The sequence below is a fragment of the Vulpes vulpes genome, chromosome 4 (genome assembly GCF_048418805.1).
Source record: "Vulpes vulpes isolate BD-2025 chromosome 4, VulVul3, whole genome shotgun sequence".
Classification (NCBI taxonomy): domain Eukaryota; kingdom Metazoa; phylum Chordata; class Mammalia; order Carnivora; family Canidae; genus Vulpes; species Vulpes vulpes.
The window spans coordinates 83482833-83502078 of record NC_132783.1 but is presented as its reverse complement, the minus strand read 5'-3'; the positions used below and the strand labels follow the sequence as shown (position 1 = coordinate 83502078).

Genomic DNA, 19246 nt, shown 5'->3' with positions numbered 1-19246 from the left:
AAGAAAATCTGAATAATCAAGACAAAGAAAACTCGAGGCCTACCCCATTCCTATCATAAACTTAGAAAATATAAGACGGAATACTTCCCACAGTTTGACCATAATTATCACTGTCATATTCAAAATCAGACAAATCCATCCCAAGAAGAGTACACACCAATAGCCTTCTTGAACCTGGACATAAAAAATTATTAATATTACTCCATAAATTTTAGCAGCATATATAAAAGATAACATATCCAACTTAAGGAAGTTTGATCTTACATTTGAAAATCAATGTGATTTACCACTAGAATAGCTAATTAAAAAAAATGATAATACTAAGCAATGGCAAGTTTATAAGAGTAGCTGGAACTCTCAAACATTTTTGGTGGGAGTGCCATATGGTAATAGCCACTTGGAAAAACCGCAGTTTAAAACAAGTTAAACACATATGTGCCAGCAATTTCACCCTAGCTATTTACCCAAGAGAAATTAAGACATTGCAAAGATTTGTACACAAATGTTCATAGCAGATTTATTTATAGCAGGCAAAAACTGGGAACAATCAAACTGCCTATCAATAGGTGAAGGGATAGTAAATTTTCTCGTATCTACACAATCAAAAACTACTCAACAATGAAAAGAAACAAATTACTGATATATACAACATGGATAAATCTCAGAAACATTATGCTAAGTGAATAAGTCAGATGCAAAAGAGTACATATTATATGATTCCATTTAAGTGAAATTCTAGAAAAGGCAAAACTAATCTGTATTGACAGAAAGCAAATTAATGGTTGCCTTGGGCTGGGAGTTGAGGATTAACTTCAAAGAACACAAGAGAGCTTTTTGGGGTGTTAGAAATCTTTCGTATCTTGATTGTGATAGTGATTACCTAAATGTATACATTTGTTAAAATGCACTGAAGTATATATTTAAAGGGGAACACTTTATTATATATAAATTATACCTCAAAAAATTGAATATTAGTATTTTTCATTAAGATCATCACATACTCTTCAGTCATCAGTCTGAAGTATTTAACCATTCTCTTTCCTTAAATACAGTGTAGCATTGCCTCCTACATCTCCTAACAGTTTGGGTTCTTTGTTAGATTCTCTTGTTATACTCATTACATGTAATCATCTCCCAATAATGTAGTTTACTTTCTAAGAGTTCACCTGCACTCACATTTTCCATTTACTGATAACTCTCAAATCTCTATATTTAGCCCTAACATCCCTCTAGAACCTAGGAGCTGGATTTTCTTTCTTTCTTTCTTTCTTTCTTTCTTTCTTTCTTTCTTTCTTTCTTTCTTTTATTTTTTATTTTTATTTAAGGAGCTGGATTTCTACTAGTAAACTCAACTCCTCATCTCCCAAATTGATTTTACATTGCTTTATTAAGCACCCAAGATCATGATCTCAGAGTCATTCCTGTTCCTCTTCCTTTCTAGATTGAACTTCTAGAACTTCCCTATAGCGGGTTAATTCTCAAGACTATCTAGTTCTCTTTCAAAATGCTTCTTGTGGGATGCCTGAGTGGCTCAGGGGTTGAGCATCTGCCTTTGGCTCAGGGTATGATCCTGAGTCCTGGGATTGAGTCTTGGATTGGGCTCTGCCTGTGTCTCTGCCTCTCTCTGTACGTCTCTCATAATCAAATAAAGTCTTTTTAAAAAGGCTCCTTGCATCTTCCCTTTAAGCTTCCACACTACTTTTCATTACCAAATATCCAGATTGTTGTGACAGCCTTACTAAAACCTCTTTGTCCTCATCTGTATTTTTTTCTCCTTGCTACAAAATACCACTTTTCATCTTTTAATTTTTCTGTTTAAAACCCTATTGTTTTCTCCTTTTGCCTACAGAAGAAAAATCCTAGCATTAAAATATCAGTACAGTCTAGCTCCGACCTGTCTTTCCCTTAATTTTCTCTAGGAAACCCTCAATACCCACTAAAATAATTAGCCTGCTACTTCTGTGTTTTTGCCAATAGCATGGTCTCAGTATTAAACGCACCTCCCCCTCTACCTATCCAACTTTCAAAGCCATATCTTTTGCTCTAGCTGAGGGTGACCTCTTCTTGGGAGGTCATTTGGCACTGGTCATTTCCCGCCTGGCTTTTTATTTTTATTCCCGTGCTTTTTATTTTTATTCATCATACATTTATTTATTTGAAAGGCAGCAAGGCACGTTCAAGAGCTTCAGCAAATTATTTAACTTCTCTGTGATTCACTTTGCTTAAAGGAGCATAGTGAATGTTTTGTGAGATTATACATTAAAGTTATTAGTACAATTTTTAGTACAATTCCTGGCATATAATCATGCTCGAATATAGCCACTAATGATGATGATGACGATGATAGTGGTGATTTTTGAACACTAAGAACAGAATTCCTGTCCTTCAGGAGTTTGAATTTAATCTAAAAATATATTAGCTTTCTCATTTAGATCCTTAACATTCTGGATTTAGCAAATAGCTTTTGTAATAAGTATTTCTTTGACATGATCATGACTCAGGCTAGCAGCAGGGTTGGACTAGGGGTCATAGTTATAGAAGCTGTGCCGCCAATTTGGCTTGAACTTTTTAAATTATTCAGAAATATAAAAAGTCTGGGGCACCTGGCTGGCTCAGTCAGTGGAGCATGTGACTCTTGATCTCAGGGTTATACGTTTGAGCCCCATATTGGGTGTAGAGATTACTTAAAAACAAAATCTTTAAAAAGAAAGAAATATAAAAAGTCTATAAAACAGGTTTATCCCTGCAATATTTAGGAAATATGCTTCTGGGATCCCTGGGTGGCGCAGCAGTTTGGCGCCTGGCTTTGGCCCAGGGCGCGATCCTGGAGACCCGGGATCGAATCCCACATCGGGCTCCCAGTGCATGGAGTCTGCTTCTCCCTCTGCCTATGTCTCTGCCTCTCTCTTTCTCTCTCTCTGTGTGACTATCATAAATAAATAAAAATTTTTAAAAAAGGAAATATGCTTCTTATACTTTGAAAATAATTATATTTTATATCCTATAATAACCTTTTAATATCTAATATAGGAAGGGTTTTTCTTTCCTTTTTTCTTTTTTATTTATTTTTTTGGGGGGGGGGTTCTTTCCTCATTAAAGTTTAATCTATTTAAGACCATCCATTCTAGACGACTTTCTTGAAGAATCCTCCAAACTGCAGTCTGACTCACGAGAACACATTATATCTACACAATCTCAGGATCCAACTATCAGCCAAAAACCATCCAACATACTTCTCAAGGAGATGCCAGTGAAAAAAGGTACTTAGGAATAAAGATTTCCACTTGAAAGAAGGGCATAAACAAACTAGACAAGGATGAAAATTATTATGATGACCAATATGGCAATCTTAACTTGTTTGAAGTTGATTATTTGTCATATTGCCTAAGTTCCTTCATATGAAGTTAGGTTCTGATAATCTGAACTCTGTAGTGCAACTCTCTCAATAAGCAAGGATTTGTATTTAGCTCGGAGAAGAGGCTAACTACAGACTTATGATTAGAATATCTACAGGTTGTGTTTCACATTCAGGAAGATCTGAATACTTTTAATAACCATTTTATTTAGTTGTGACATGAATTTGTGACCACCAGTAGTCTAACCTTGAGCACTTTTGAGATCTTTGGGCACTGTTGCCCTAAAGGAATCTATTGCTTTTCAGACCATAACCTCTTTCATATATTAGATCAGAATTTTCTCCTTGCTATCTTGGTAGTAATGTAGCTCACTGCCTGAGCTTCTGACATTTTTTTCCTTTACATCTAATCATCTCTTCTTTTAATATAATATTTTCAGAAACATCAAAATGTCAAGATTCATCAACCGTTTTGTATCCTAGTCCTTATGGTGTTTCCCAAACTCCTGCCACCATCTTCATGGAGACCATACGTTTCTTGATGAAAGTCAATGCTGTGCAGGTCAGAATATTTGGGAAAGGGCAAGTAGATGGAAATATTTTAGTGAACTACTCCTTCAATCCATACTGGTATCTTTCCAAGCTTTAATATGTATGATGCAGAAATCAAATATGCTTTTGAGAGTATACTGTAGGCCCAATGGTATGAACATCCAAATATGAACCACTCTCTACAGAGAGCATCAGAAGACCATACTGCAAATCTGTTCCCTCAGAATACCAGCAGAGCAAAATCAGACTCTAAAGGATATATATTTATTATCAGAACTCATATTATGTGAGTGTTGGGGGTTCACAGGAGCCTAATCATATACCCTTCTTCCTTTCTAGGTTGTAAACAATTATAAACACATACATGATACTATATGAGGGAATAAAAATATTATTTTTTTATTTGTATAATTAGGCTGGAGATGTGACTAGCCTCAGATTTGACTTACTTATGCAGTCATGGGAGGAGCTACTGGAGAATTGTCCCTTCCTCCCAGAGAAGAAGAGCGTCCTGTGAGGTCTGCCTACCATATGGGAAACAAGAAATATATTTGTGAAGCAAGCAGTAGGAGAAAGAGCAAGATGCAGTAGCCAGGAGACTTGGCCTTGATCCTGAAGAGTGCATGTTCCACTTAAGGGTGGAGTAGGCCACATTAAACAGGAGCTTTTAACACATTTCCCAATAGAGAAACAGGCTTTCTGTCTCCCGGATTAAATAAGTCACTATCCCCCCCCTTCTCCAGGGCAAAGAGCCAGAAATGTATGTAGAGGGAACAGCTCCAGAACCTCTTCTTACTATTTTTCTAAGAAGATGTAAGTGTTAATGGGAGTTGGGAGAAGAAAAGAAGGGCTCTTCCTTCTGCTTAGAAAGTACATCTGACTTTGTCAAATTCGCAAGCCTTATATAGCATTGAAAACAAAGAATAGCCCAAAGTATAAAACTGGCAAACACAAATAAGAGTTTTTCAGAAACAGGTATTTATGTTTCCAAGACCTTGAGTTTAGAATTTTAGAAAAGGAGGTTTTGCCTGTCAGTTTTCTGAATAATTACAGCTGCCTGAAAAAGTTACCTCATGTGTCAGTGGGGTGGTTAATGTGTTTTTTATCTGCTGCATAATAAATATATGCAAAAACTCACCTAGTATGCTCACCAGCAAGACCAGAATTGTGCAGTACTGCAGATTTTTCACTTTGAAATGTCTACATCTACCAGGTAGAATACCTGGTAATGGACCCATGATGTGCTGAATCTTTATAATTCACCTCTAACCTTTTGAGGTTGATAATCATTTCATTTCTTATTTGTTATTATCAGGGACATAATATTCAACTGCAAGAGCTAAGGTACTGATACAATGCAGCTATTTACATATTCCTTATAATCTAATTTTTCCTTATAGTATGTGCAAAGAGTGCTTGCACATGAGCTGTTATGCCCTCAAGGAGGCCCCAGCTGTGAGTATTACTTGGTGCTGGCCCAGACACACCTTCTCAAGAAGGACTTCGCCAAGGCAGAGGAATGCCTTCAACAAGCAGCTCAAATGGACTACCTGGTAATAACTTTTGCTAGAACATCTTGAGTATAGTTTGGAGGGAGGCAAGCAGGCTTTCTTAAAGGTGGTGATTCCATATCACAGATAGATTTCTGGTTACCAGAAGTGGAGGTCATCAACTTTCCATAAACTAATTTATTTCATTCTGTTCATTTTTCTCAAGCAGTTATGAGTTTTGCAAGGGGCAGAGAAAAGGATAAGGAAGGATACCTCTTTAGGGCAGCCCTGATGGCCCAGCAGTTTGGCGCCGCCTTCGGCCTGGGGTATAATCGAGTCCCACGTCAGGTTCCCTGCATGAAGACTGCTTCTCCCTCTGCCTGTGTCTCTGCCTCTCTCTCTTTCTCTCTCTCTGTCATGAATAAATAAAATAAAATTTAAAAAAAAGGATATCTCTTTAGCAGAGAGCTGATCTATTTCAAGTTTTCCGGACTTCTTCTGTTTTCATATTGTGAACATTCTCTTGGTTTGTTTGAATGTTTTTCTTAATATTTACCCCAAAGACAAAATAGTTTTGAAAAATGCAAGAAAGAAATGAGGGGGCAGACCTAGAAAAATACTCCCCCAGCCCAACTAAATGGCCCTCTTTCTAATTGAGTGCTATTAGAAAAAGAAAGGACTTAATTTAATTTAAATTTTATTTTTTTTAATTTTTTTTAAATTTTTTTTAAATTTAAATTTTAAACAAAGATCATTAATGTACTTTTAAATACCACCTCATCCCAAGTACTACTTATTCTTTACTTTCTCAGAACCCTAATGTCTGGGGTGTGAAAGGCCATCTCTATTTTCTAAGTGGAAATCACGCTGAAGCCAAGGCATGCTATGAACGAACTATTAGTTTTGTAGTGGATGCTTCTGAGATGCACTTCATCTTCCTGAGACTGGGGCAAATCTATCTGGAAGAGAAAGAGGTGAGGCATAGAGGATGGAGAGTAACCATGTAAATAAATCAAGTCATATTACTCAGCCATTAGAACGACAAATACCTACCATTTGCTTCAATGTGGATAGACTGGAGGGTATTATGCTGAGTGAAGTAAGTCAGTCGGAGAAGGACAAACATTATATGGTCTCATTCATATGGGGAATATAAAAAATAGTGAGAGGGATTATAGGGGAAAGGAGAGAAAATGAGTGGGAAATATCAGAGAAGGTGACAGAACATGAGAGACTCCTAACTCTGGGAAATAAACAAGGGGTGGTGGAAAGGGAGGTGTGCGGGGGGATGGGGTGACTGGGTGACGGGCACTGAGGGGGGCACTTGATGGGATGAGCATCAGGTGTTATACTATATGTTGGCAAATCGAACTCCAATAAAAAATATACAAAAACAAATAAGTCATGATCTGGAACCTGACCACTGTTCAAGCATTAACATCCATCCATGTGGACCAACATAGTAATATGATATTGATACTTTTATATCCAAAGGTAAAGTGACTCAACCAACATCAGATAAACTAGTAATTACTAGAGCAGGATTCAAACCCGGGCAGTCTAATATTGGAGTCTGTAGTTTTAACCATTACGATAGAAAGTTGTGTAGAACATAATAAATGTTGTTGTAGTTAATATTCAAGCTAACTTTCTTTTACTATCAGTATTGGAAACATTCTTAGCTTTACTTAATTAATGGAAAATGTCAAAAGAACTTCTTCAAACTTCTTCCTTAACATGAAGGTTTATATTTAATTCAGCTGAGGCTAACCTCATTCCACAGGGAACTCTAACTTAACTCTATAGCAATTACTCTCCATTTTAGAAATTACCCCAAGACCTTCTAAAAAATTTTTTTTGTCCTTCTCTGATTGACTTATTTCACTCAGCATGATACCCTCCAGTTCCATGCACGTTGAAGCAAATGGTAGGTATTTGTCGTTTTATGGTCTCATTCATTTGGGGAATATAAAAAATAGTGGAAGGGAATAAAGGGGAAAGGAGAAAAAATGAGTGGGAAATATAAGAAAGGGAGACAGAACATGAGAGACTCCTAACTCTGGGAAACGAACTAAGGGTGGTGGAAGGGGAGGGGGTGGCAGGTGGAAGGGGAGGGGGTGGCGGGTGACTGGGTGACGGGCACTGAGGGGGGCATTTGATGGGATGAGCACTGGGTGTTATTCTATATGTTGGCAAATTGAACACCAATAAAAATAAATTTATAATTAAAAAAAAGAATTTTTTTTTGTTATGGGAAATTTCAAATACATACAAAGTATGGGGCACCTGGGTGGCCCAATCAGTTAAGCATCTAACTCTCCATCTCAGCTCAGGTCTTGAGCTCAGGGTTATGAGTTCAGCCCCTGCATTAGGCTCCATGCTGGGCATGGAGTCCACTTATAAATCAAAAAAAAAAAAAAAAAAAACCCAAAAACCCAAATACATAAAGTAAACAGAATAGTAGAAATGAACCAACATGGACCCATCATCCCATATCAACAATTATCAACATTCTATTTTTTGACTCTGTGCTTTTGTTTTGACTTCATTCCATTTCTACCCCCAGAACACCCAATTCTCTATTTAAAATAAAACAATAGCAGCAACAAAAAGTTTCGATGCCTTATAATTTAAGTATGAAGGCCCACATAGGCTTGAAAGAGAAAATCACTATCCTAATGTGGTGAAATAAATAACTTTTCTTTCTGACATCATTGCAAGCTGCATTTGAACCTAGATTCTGACTTATGTATTCACTAGGCAAGTAATTTCCCTAGGCAAGCAATTCTTAGGCTATTTGCTGAGACTTACCTATAGTTACATCTCTCATATTGGAGATGCAAGACAAGAAGTGGTCTAATTGTTTTGAAAGTTTGCTTTTTTAGTCTTTCTGAATGTTTCCTGTATTACTAAGCACTAAAAAGAGATAAACTAGCAAACCATGAAGAAACCTAAAGGAAGCTTAAATACATATTAGTAAGTGAAAGTAGCTAATCTGAGAAGACTACATACTGTATAATTCCAACTGTGTGACATTCTGGAAAAGGCAAAACTGTAGAGACAGTAGGAGATCAGTGATTTTGAGGGGTTGGGGAAGGGATGTGATGAATAGATGGAGCAGAGAGGATATTTAGGCCAGTGAAAATACTCTAATAATAGATACACGTCATTATATCTTTGTCTAAACCTATAGAATGTATAATGCCAAATGTGACCATGGACTTTAGGTGATAATGATGTATCAATGTAGCTTCATCACTTGTACAAAGGTACCACTCTGATGGGGGATGTTGATAATGGGAGAAGCTATGCATGTGTGGCAGCAGTGGGTATATGAGAAATTGCTGTATTTTTCTCTGCTTTTCTGTGAACCTAAAACTGCTCTTAAAAACTTATACCTTTAAAAAAATTGAGTGCTCATTTAACTTAGATTGAGATTTTGAGTACAATTACAGAAGCCCCATAATTATCCTAGCAATATAGCATTTAAAACTTCCAGAAGAGCAATAGCTTAGTGGTGCTTTCTTTCTACAGTATGAAAAGGCAAAGAAAACCTATCTGCAAGCCTGTAAGAGATCACCTTCATGCCTTACCTGGCTAGGACTGGGAATAGCCTGTTATCGGGTAAGAAGATGAAGGCTCAAGAATAGGCCTGTCAATACAGCAGACCTTGATTCCTTGGTCTTCCAAGCATCCTGGGAGTTTGTAATGTTGGTGGGAAAAGTTACTTTTCAAAGGTGTTCAGTAAACTAAATAGTTTATCTGTACTATAAAATAAAACATTCTTTAAAAATCCCACATGTAATCCCTCTCTATTCCTATTCTTACAGCTCCAATTCAAGCCTCATCCCTACTTTATCTGCTAGGGTGATCTCCTGTCCTACCTCAATCCATCTCCCACATTTTTATTAAAGTGGTCTTTAAAATATGCAAATATTATGTTACTCCCCTACTTAAACTCTCCAATGGCTACCCTTTGTTTTAGAATAAAATTCAATATATGATTGATGCCTAGTATTTAGTTTTATTATTTTATTTTCCCAAATCTCTCTCTTTTCTCCAGCCGTACATGCATACTTAAGAGTTTCCTGACCACACCACACTCTCTTGTGCCTCCATGCCTTCATATATGATATTTCTTTTACCTGGAATGTCTTTCTTCACCTCATACATCTAATAGACTATTTATCTTTCAAGATTCATTTTAATAATGTTTCCTCTCAAAATCTGTCCTTTAATTCCAGGGTAGAATTATTCCCATTTTCCTATGTCCCTCCACTAGATCTATATATGCTTTTATTATAGAAATGTTTATTCTGTATCGTAACTATTTATGTGTTTGGGCTTTCGTTTTGTTTTTTTTTTTTACATATGTGTCAGTGAACTCTTTGAGGGGTTGTATTTTATCTTTTTATTCACTTACTTAGCATACTACCTGTCACAGAATAAATCCTTAGCAAGTATAATTGATTGAATAATATTGGTTGAATAATGAATCAATATATTGATTCAAAATGGAATCAATATCTTAGAGACATTTAAAATGTGGACCAAAATATGGGCATTGCTGAAAGGCCATTCTTCATATTGTCTCAGGTCTAGAAACTCATAATTTTCTTTTCAAAACAGAAAAAACCAAAGAGCTATTCTATTGGGGAGAGGAGTGCCTTATTTCTTCCTTAGGTAATCTTTTGGAAAATTTTACAAAATTTTGATATCCCTATGTCCAGATAGGGATATCTGGACATATATCCCTATGTCCAGAGGATAGTGAGCATTCTAGAGCCTGAATATTGTACTGATTGCTCAAGATTGTACTATTAATAACTAATTTTAGCATTTTGATGGGCTGATAGGACTTTAACCTTAAGAAAGGGATGCACAATGTAAAGGAAGAAACAATAAATGGACCTGACAGCCTACTGTGTTTGGGGAAATCACTGAATGATGCATACACAATAGTGAATACTTCTGGTTTTCCAGTTCTGGCACCTGAAGCTCATGGATGCCTTGATGGAACTTCTGTAGAGGAAAGGCGGGAGAGAGGGATGTCAGTTGAGAGCCTAGCAGGCAGGACTCCAGATTTCCCTACCTGGATTTTTAATCCAAGTTCTTATTTTAACAGGTTCATATATTGGGCTACCACATAAGATTTTGTTTGAAGAAAGAGTTCTGAGCTAAAAATTTTATTTTTTTCTGAGCTAAAAATTTTAAAAACAGAAAACTGTTTGTATAGGTCACATTACCACTGTTATTTGGACATAGTGTTTTAAGCTAAACTAACTCCAGCTGGCTTAAGGGAAAACTGCTCTGGCTTAACTCACACTTTTCTTTTTCTATCAAGTTGGAGGAGTTTACAGAGGCTGAGGATGCTCTCTCTGAAGCCAATGCATTGAACAACTACAATGCTGAAGTGTGGGCATATCTGGCTCTGGTCAGCCTGAAAGTGAGTGTTTTTTAACCTTACATAATGCCCTTTTAGGGCAAAGATATGAGGAAGTAAGTAAATGGTCATCAATTCATGATAGTTGAGGTTTAACGAGCTTTAGATTTGGTCATTATACTGATGATGAAGGAGGGGCCCAGTCTGAGAAGCACTTGGAATGTGCTCAAAAAATGATATACTCCCATGTGTTTGTCTGGAAAGGGGATTGTAGAAATGAGAGCAAGCCATTTGGGCTTGTTGGTCACAGGTGAGCAGGAGTGGGATGGGCCAGGGCTTATTGCCAGTTGGGGTTCTTTTTTTTTATGATAGTCACACGCAGAGAGAGAGGCAGAGACATAGACAGAGGGAGAAGCAGGCTCCATGCACCGGGAGCCCGACGTGGGATTTGATCCCAGGTCTCCAGGATCGCGCCCTGGGCCAAAGGCAGGCGCTAAACCGCTGCGCCACCCAGGGATCCCAACCAGCTGGGGTTCTGGGTTGGGTGGGCTCCCTGTGGCATTTTCAAGCTGCTCTGCAGGCTCCAGGCAGGGTGTGCTAACCAAGCCCAGGCTTGTGCATCCCCTTCCTCAATATGAAGTATATGATAATCAGAGTATGACCTAGGGTTGGGGTCAGGAAAGATGAATCAAGGAGTCATTTTGACTTTCAAACCTTATTATTTAAGAAACTCATTTTGTAAGGCTATAGCTGCCATAGATCGTGGTTCCCCTGATGGGTCTGAGTAAAGTAAATTGAAAACCTTCTGGAACCTAGATTTCATTAAGAACATTAGTGATTCATATGAAGAGGTCAAAATATCAACATTTACAGGGGTTTGGAAGTTGACACAGCCTTCATGGATGATTTTTGAGCCATTTAAGTCTTCACTGGAGGAAGAAAATGCAGATTTGGTGAAAACAGCAAGAGAACTAAAATTATAAGTGGAGCCTGAAGAGGTGACTGAATTGCTATAATCTCATGAAAAAAACTTTCACAGATGAGGAATTGCTTCTTATGAATGAGCAAAGGAAGTAGTGTCTTGAGATGGAATCTACTCCTGGTGAAGATGCTGTGAAGGTAGTTGAAATAACAACAAAGGATTTAGAATATTATACAAACTTAGTTGATAAAGCAGTAGCAGGGTTTGAGAGGATTGACTCCAATTCTGAAGGAAGTTACTGTGAGTAAAATACTATCAAACAGCATCACATACTACAGAGAAATCATTCATGAAAGGAAGAGTCAATTGATGTGGCAAACTTCATCACTGTCTTATTTTAAGAAATTACCACAACCACACCAAATTTTACCAACCCTCACCTGATCCATTAGGAGCCATCAACATTAGGGCAAGACCCTCCACCAGCAAAAAGATTACAATACACTGAAAGCTCAGATGATTCTTAACATTTTTAGCAATATTTTTAAGTTAAGGTACATACATTTTTTTTAAATGTGATCTAGCATTGCTCACTTAATAGACTACAGTATAGTGTAAACATAACTTGTATATGTACTGGGAAACCAAAAAATCCATTTGGCTTGCTTTATTGTGATACTCACCTTATTGCGCTGGTCTGGAACAAAGCCTGCAATAGCTCTGAGGGATCCCTGTGTACTGAAGTTCTACCATGGCAATAACACACATACACACACAAAAGAAAATTGGAGGAAAAGGATTAAAAGGAAGTTTAAAAACTGAAAGATATAAAATGCTTCACTACTGAAAGAACAGACCAAAAAACAAAAACAAAGAATGGTGGTTACTGTTGGGGGGAAAAGTTGGGGAACAGAGTAGTTAGGGACAGGGTTAGCAACCCCTCTTAAAGTATATCTTAGGGGCACCTGGGCGGCTCAGTTGGTTGAGCATCTGCCTTCTGCTCAGGTCATGATCCCAGTCTTGGGATCGAGTCCCAAGTCTGACTTCCTGCTGCAGGAGGGGGGCCTGCTTCTCCCTCTGCCCCTCCTCCACTCATGCTCTCTCTCTCAAATTAATAAATGAAATCATTTTAGAAAATGTATATTTTAGGGATCCCTGAGTGGCGCAGCGGTTTGGCGCCTGCCTTTGGCCCAGGGCGCGATCCTGGAGACCCGGGATCGAATCCCACGTCGGGCTCCAGGTGCATGGAGCCTGCTCCTCCCTCTGCCTGTGTCTCTGCCTCTCTCTCTCTCTCTGTATGACTATCATAAATGAAAAAAAAAAATAAAAAAAAAGAAAATGTATATTTTATTATATCCTTTTTGATTTTTTAATTTTTTCTATTCAATAAAGATTAACACAGAAGAACTGGATTTGAAAGGTTGCTGCATAAAAGATTAACATAAAAAAATCAACATGAAAATCAAATACTATCAGGAACAGCCAATTTGAAAGTCTAACTTTAAAAATCCCATTTAAAAAAATAAAAATAAAATAAAAATAAAAATCCCATTTAGGATTTGTATGGGTAAAAGCATAAAACTTTATCGCAATGTATAAAGGAAGATCTAATATAGATATTATGTTCATTGACAGGAAAGTTTCAATAACAATGTTGAGAAAATTTCCCCAATATCTAATTTTAATACAATTCCAATAAAAATAATAACAGGTTTTTGTTTTTTTTTAGGAACTTGATCAAGTAACACTAAAATTCATTTGCCCCATAAAGGCCAAAATATAGCAATGACAATATGGACAGGGTAATAAGGAGTGAAGGTTTTTCTATGAATTATCAAGCCTTATAATGAAGCTCTAATAATTAAAACTCAGTGGTATTAGTGTAGCAATAGGAAAGTGGAACAGAATCGCTAGACAGAAGAAGAACCACATATATATGGAAACAAGTTTCGATTAGATTTTGATTATTCAAAAATAATTGGGATAGCCTAGGAATTTACCCTGAAACTATTCCTCCAACAACAAAAAACTACACATGCACAAGATATTGATTACAGTATTATTGCAATTGCAAAATATTGTAAACAACATACATAGGACAATATTTGAATAAACTATGTTATATCCACAAATGGAGTACTATGCTGCTGAAAGAAATAATGGAGAAGATCTCTATGATCTGATATGGAGTGATTTCCAGGATATATTTTTCAATAAAAAAAAACACTAATGTGCAAGATTTTCTATAGTACATTACCCATTTGTATAAAAAAGAAGGAAAAAAAGAAATCATATACATATTGGCTCACTTGTGCAAAAAGAAAAAAAAAAAGAAAGAAAAAAAGGAAGAAAAAACCAGAGATTAATGAGAGTGTGTTCTATAGTTCAAGGGCAGACATAGGGTAGAAGGAAGGGAGAGAATGCGGGGGTGACCCTTTGTACCTCTTTGTTACAGATCTGACTTTTGGAACCATGTTAGTTTCATTTTTTTTTAAAGAAACAAAATCAACAAGAAATGGGGAGATTGTATAATATCATAACAACAAAACTACTTCCCATGAATAGCATAATAATACTGAAGGTGGGAAAAAGAGAACTAACTTAAGATACTTTTGAAAGATTATTTGAAATATATACTCTCAGACTAAAGAGAAAAAACTCCTCTATACAAATATTGTTGTTTTTTTTTTTTTTATGATAGTCACAGAGAGAGAGAGAGAGAGAGGCAGAGACACAGGCAGAGGGAGAAGCAGGCTCCATGCACCGGGAGCCCGATATGGGATTCGATCCCGGGTCTCCAGGATCGCGCCCTGGGCCAAAGGCAGGCGCCAAACCGCTGCGCCACTCAGGGATTCCCCCCTCTATACAAATATTGGATTCCACTTATTAAGCTGGTTTTTTTTTTTTTTTTTTTTTTTTTTTTTTTGCGGAGTCAGGAGTTAGCAGTTCTGAAATTACTAAGTATTCTATGATTTTCCAAATAAGAGATTATATTGTGGGTAATGGGAGCTAAGTGTCTCATTGTCAGAGGAGTTACAAATATGGAAACCAGGAAGATTGAATGATCTTGGAGGGTTAGAATTGAAGATATAAGCTCAAATTTGATGGATTTTATAAATAGATATTATATATAATTGGGGGATGCATGGGTGGGTATATCTAGTGCTCAGGTCTTGAAAATCTAAAAATTGGAGTCCATTAAAAGGAATTAGGAAATTTGCCCAGCTTATAAAAATAAAAGAATCATAGGCTTATTTGAAACGGCTGATTTTAGAACTGGGATAGGGAAAATCAAGATGAGACCGGAATTTCTTGTTGGAGCAAAGTAAAAAGTGCTCAAAGATTGAGACATAACAAAAACACAAAGGGAAAAAACAAAAAACAAAGGAACTGGCTGGCCTAAAGGGGAACCCCCACTGTCCCTAGTCAAGGATTACAAATGAGAATCTATGAGCCCACAGTAATATAATTGAACAAATAAATGAATGGTAGAGAAGAAAGCTTATAGTGAAAGGCCAACTATTAAATGAGTAAGGAATTAAGGAATTAGAAAATCACAATTTGGAAACGACCATAATAATATTCAGGGAATAGTCACCAATGTATCCTGAAATTATGGATGTTTTTATGGAGTAAGAAGATCTTTACAGTCTCAAAGCATTTCCCCATGAGATATTTATTTCTTTTTCTTTTTTTCTTGATATTTATTAATTATAAAGGGGAACATAGTGAGGTTATAGTAGAAAAATGTAGCAGATAACAATCTAAACAAAGGATCAAGGTTACCATCACCAGTATTAGGATAAACAGCATGTACCTCCTGAAAGGATGCAGCACAATGTCATTTTTGTGGTATTCTTGCCAAAAGTTCAGAACCTGACATAATCATGAAGAAACATCAAACAAATACAAATTGAGGAGTATATTACAATTACTGTCCTTGATGCTCTTCAGAAATGCTAATGTCATGAAACACGGACTCAAGAGCTGTTCCAGATTAAAAGAAAGGCTGAGGACGTGAATTTTGAATTCAAGGCATGATGCTAGATTTTATTTTGCTATAAAACACATTTTGGGGGAGCGCCTGGATGGCACAGTTGTTTAAACATCTGACTCAGTTTCAGAGCAGGTCCTTATCCCAGGGTTGTGGGATTAGGCCCTGCATCAAGCTCTGCACTTGGGTTGGAGTCTGGTTGGGATTTTCTCTCCCTGTCCCTCTTCCCCTCCTGCTTGTGTTCTCCTCCCGTTCTCAGTCTCTCTCTCTTTCTCAATAAATCTTTAAAAAAAAAAAAAAAGACATTTTGGGGATATTTGGAAAAAATCAGAATGAGGTATATAAATGAGACAATAGTATTGTATTTGTACTAATCTGCTGATTTTGATAATTGTACTGTGGCTGTGTAAGAGACTATCCTTGAAAACACATACCGAAGTCTAAAATTGCATCATTCTGCAATTTACTTTCAAATGGTTCCAGAAAAGTTAAAATATATACTTATGTGTGTGTGTATGTGTGTGTACAGAGAGAATTATTCATGTAACTTTTATTTAACCTGAAATTATGTCAGAGAAAGGGGATTCATTAATATAATGCAAATTAACACCACATTACATATCCACTAGAATGGCTTAAATCAAAAACATTAACAATACCAAATATTGACAAGGATATGGAGAAACTGGGACCCTCATACATTGCTGGTGGGGTTACAAATTGGTATGGCCACTTTAGAAAAGTTTGGCAGTCTTAAAAAGTTAAACATACACTTACCATATATCCAATGATTCCATGTCTCTATATATAGTCAAGAAAAGTGAAAACATATGTCCACACAAAGATTTCTGTATTTCATTGCAGCATTTAATAACAAAGACTGAAAACATTCCAAATTTCCATCAGTGAATTGATAAACAAATGTTGTATATGTATACCATGGAGTACTACTCAGCAATAAAAAATGAAATTCTGGGGACACCTGGCTGGCTCAAATAGTAGAGCAAATGACTATTGATCTTAAGGTTGTGAGTTCAAGCCCCATGTTGGGTGTGGAGTCTACTCAAGAAAAAAATGAAATTATGATTTATGTAACAATATGAATGAACCTCAAAAACACTATGTCAAGTGAAAGAAGCAAGGCACAATAGATCATATGTTATTTTATTTAATTTATAAGAATTTAGGGAAACTATTGAGATAAAAAAGATCCCTAGTCCCCTAGGGTCAAGGGTGGCAATTGGGATTGGCTGCAAACAGGAATGAAGGAACTTTTTGGGAGTGATAGAACTCTTCTAAAACTGGATTGTGGTGATGGTTGCACAATTGAACCATAAAATTAGTGAATTTTATATGTAAATTATACCTCAATAAAGCTATTTTTAAAAACTATAGAGCCCCCCAAAATGAGGAACAAATGGATTATTCAATAAATACTGATTGAGCAACTGGCTTTCCATATGGAAAAAATTAGTTCCCTACATCACACCAAACACACACACACACATAAACACACACTTCCAGCTGGTTTAAAGGCCTAAATCTTAAAATTTTAGATTGCTTAGAAGAAAATACAGAGAATACCTCTATAGCCTCAAGGTATGCAAGCTTTTTCATGACCATAAAAGCACTAGCCAAAAAAATAAAATATCAATAAATTAACAACTTTAAAGTTGGAAACTCATGCATAACAAGACACTAAAACCTTAAGGACTTTATTATAAATACTTACAACATTTTAAACATTGTATTTAAATTCAATTAATTAACATATAATGCATTATTGGTTTCAGAGGTGGAGGTCAGTGATTCATCAGTCTTGTATAACACCCAGTGCTCATTACATCACATGCCCCCCTTAATGCCCATCTCCCAGTTATCCTGTACCCCACCCCTTCCCCGCCAGTGGCCCTCAGTTTGTTTCCTATGATTAAGAATCTCTTATGATCTGTCTCCCTGTCAGATTGTGTCATTTTTTATTTTTTCCTCTCTTCCCCATGATCCCATTTGGTTTCTTAAATGCCACATGAGTGAGATCATACAATTATCTTTATCTGACTGACTTGTTTGCTTAGCATAATATCCTCTAGTTCCATCTACATGACTGCAAATGGCAAGATTTCTTTTTTTGATGGCTGAGTAGTATTCTATTGTATATATATGCCATATCTTTATCCATTCATCTGTCGATGGACATCTGGGCTCTTTCCATAGTTTGGCTATTGTGGACATTGCTGCTATAAACATTGGGAAGCAGATGCCCCTTCAGATCATTATATTTGTATCTTTGGGGTAAATACTCAATAGTGCAATTGCTGGGTTGTAGGATAATACTTGTAACATCTATAACTAACAATTACAGTTTATAGAGTTATATAATATAGCTACTATATAAATATGTCCTGCAATAAGGGAAAAAATATTTCAATCTGATTGAAAATTGGTCACAGGTCACCTGGATGGCTCAGTCAGTTAAGCGTCAGACTCTTGATTTTTGGCTCAGGTCACGATCTCAGGGTCGTGAGATCAAGCCCTACTTCGGGCCGTGTGTTGGGTGTGGAGCCTGCCTGGGGTTCTCTCTCACTCCCTTTCCCTCTTCCCCCTCTCGAAATAATTAAAAAGAAAGGAAAATGGTCACAGGATAGGAATATACAGCTTGCTGAAGTAGAAATCATAACAGTTAGTAAACGTATGAAAAGAAGTTCTGCCTCACTTGTAATCATGAAAATGCAACTTAAAATGACAATGTGATAAGGCATCTGGGTTACTCAGTCCGTTAAGCGTCTGCCTTCAGCTCAGGTCATGATTGCAGGACCCTGGGATTGAACCCCTGCTCAGCAGAGCCTGCTTCTGCCTCTCCCTCTGCCTCTCCCCTCCACTGGTGTGCTCTCTCTCTCTCTCAAACAAATAAAATATTTTTTTAAAATGCAATGTGACAGGAATTCACACCCATCAGACTGGGAAAAATTAGTCTGATATTATCAACATTAATAAGGATTCTCATAATTGCTAGTGCATATAAATTGGTGCAACTACTTCAAAGTGCAATATGGTATTATTTACACAAATTCATAGCTACAACTTAGCAATTTTATATCTAGACACATTTATAAGAAAAATACCAGAAGACATGTACAAGAATGTTTACTGTAGCATTTTCCATAATAGCAAAAAAAAAAAATGTCTTTTCAAAATTGTTTTGGCTGTTCTGGATTCTCACATCATTTGGACTTCTGCCTTCCTGTGGCAGAAGTGAAACAAAGGTAATAGTACAGGAAAGGAAGATGTGCTAGAAAATGAACTGAAATTCCATGAACTTCAGGTGAGCAAATCTTTGAAGTGTGGATATTATAGGAAGGTCTTTTAGATAATGAAAGTTTTGTGAACTAGTAAAAATTTTCCATGAACTAGCACTGATCAGGAAATTAAACTAGATATTCACTAACTTTCTTTCTAGCCTGAACATTCTATACTTTTCATATTTGTTCAATATTCTGTTATGCATGTAGTTCATATTTATGTATTCCCAAGTGACACTGCATACTCGAAC

The 19246-nt window shown here is 36.6% G+C and overlaps 1 protein-coding gene across 45 annotated transcripts in view; it reads left to right on the top strand.

Moving 5' to 3' along the window:
• The window catches only part of CFAP70 (cilia and flagella associated protein 70), a 96311-nt gene that overhangs the window by 73780 nt on the left and 3285 nt on the right, over nucleotides 1–19246 (top strand). For 36 of the 45 annotated variants that reach the window (XM_072755020.1, XM_072755005.1, XM_072755027.1 and 33 more), the window contains 6 exons: nucleotides 3129–3260; nucleotides 3796–3917; nucleotides 5308–5460; nucleotides 6210–6371; nucleotides 8932–9021; nucleotides 10742–10843. In XM_072755020.1, the coding sequence (XP_072611121.1) occupies nucleotides 3129–3260; nucleotides 3796–3917; nucleotides 5308–5460; nucleotides 6210–6371; nucleotides 8932–9021; nucleotides 10742–10843 (761 nt within the window). Of the gene's footprint in view, nucleotides 1–3128; nucleotides 3261–3795; nucleotides 3918–5307; nucleotides 5461–5623; nucleotides 5735–6209; nucleotides 6372–8931; nucleotides 9022–10741; nucleotides 10844–19246 lie in introns of those variants that run through there. The other 9 variants (XM_072755021.1, XM_072755041.1, XM_072755048.1 and 6 more) reach the window with 3 other exon arrangements.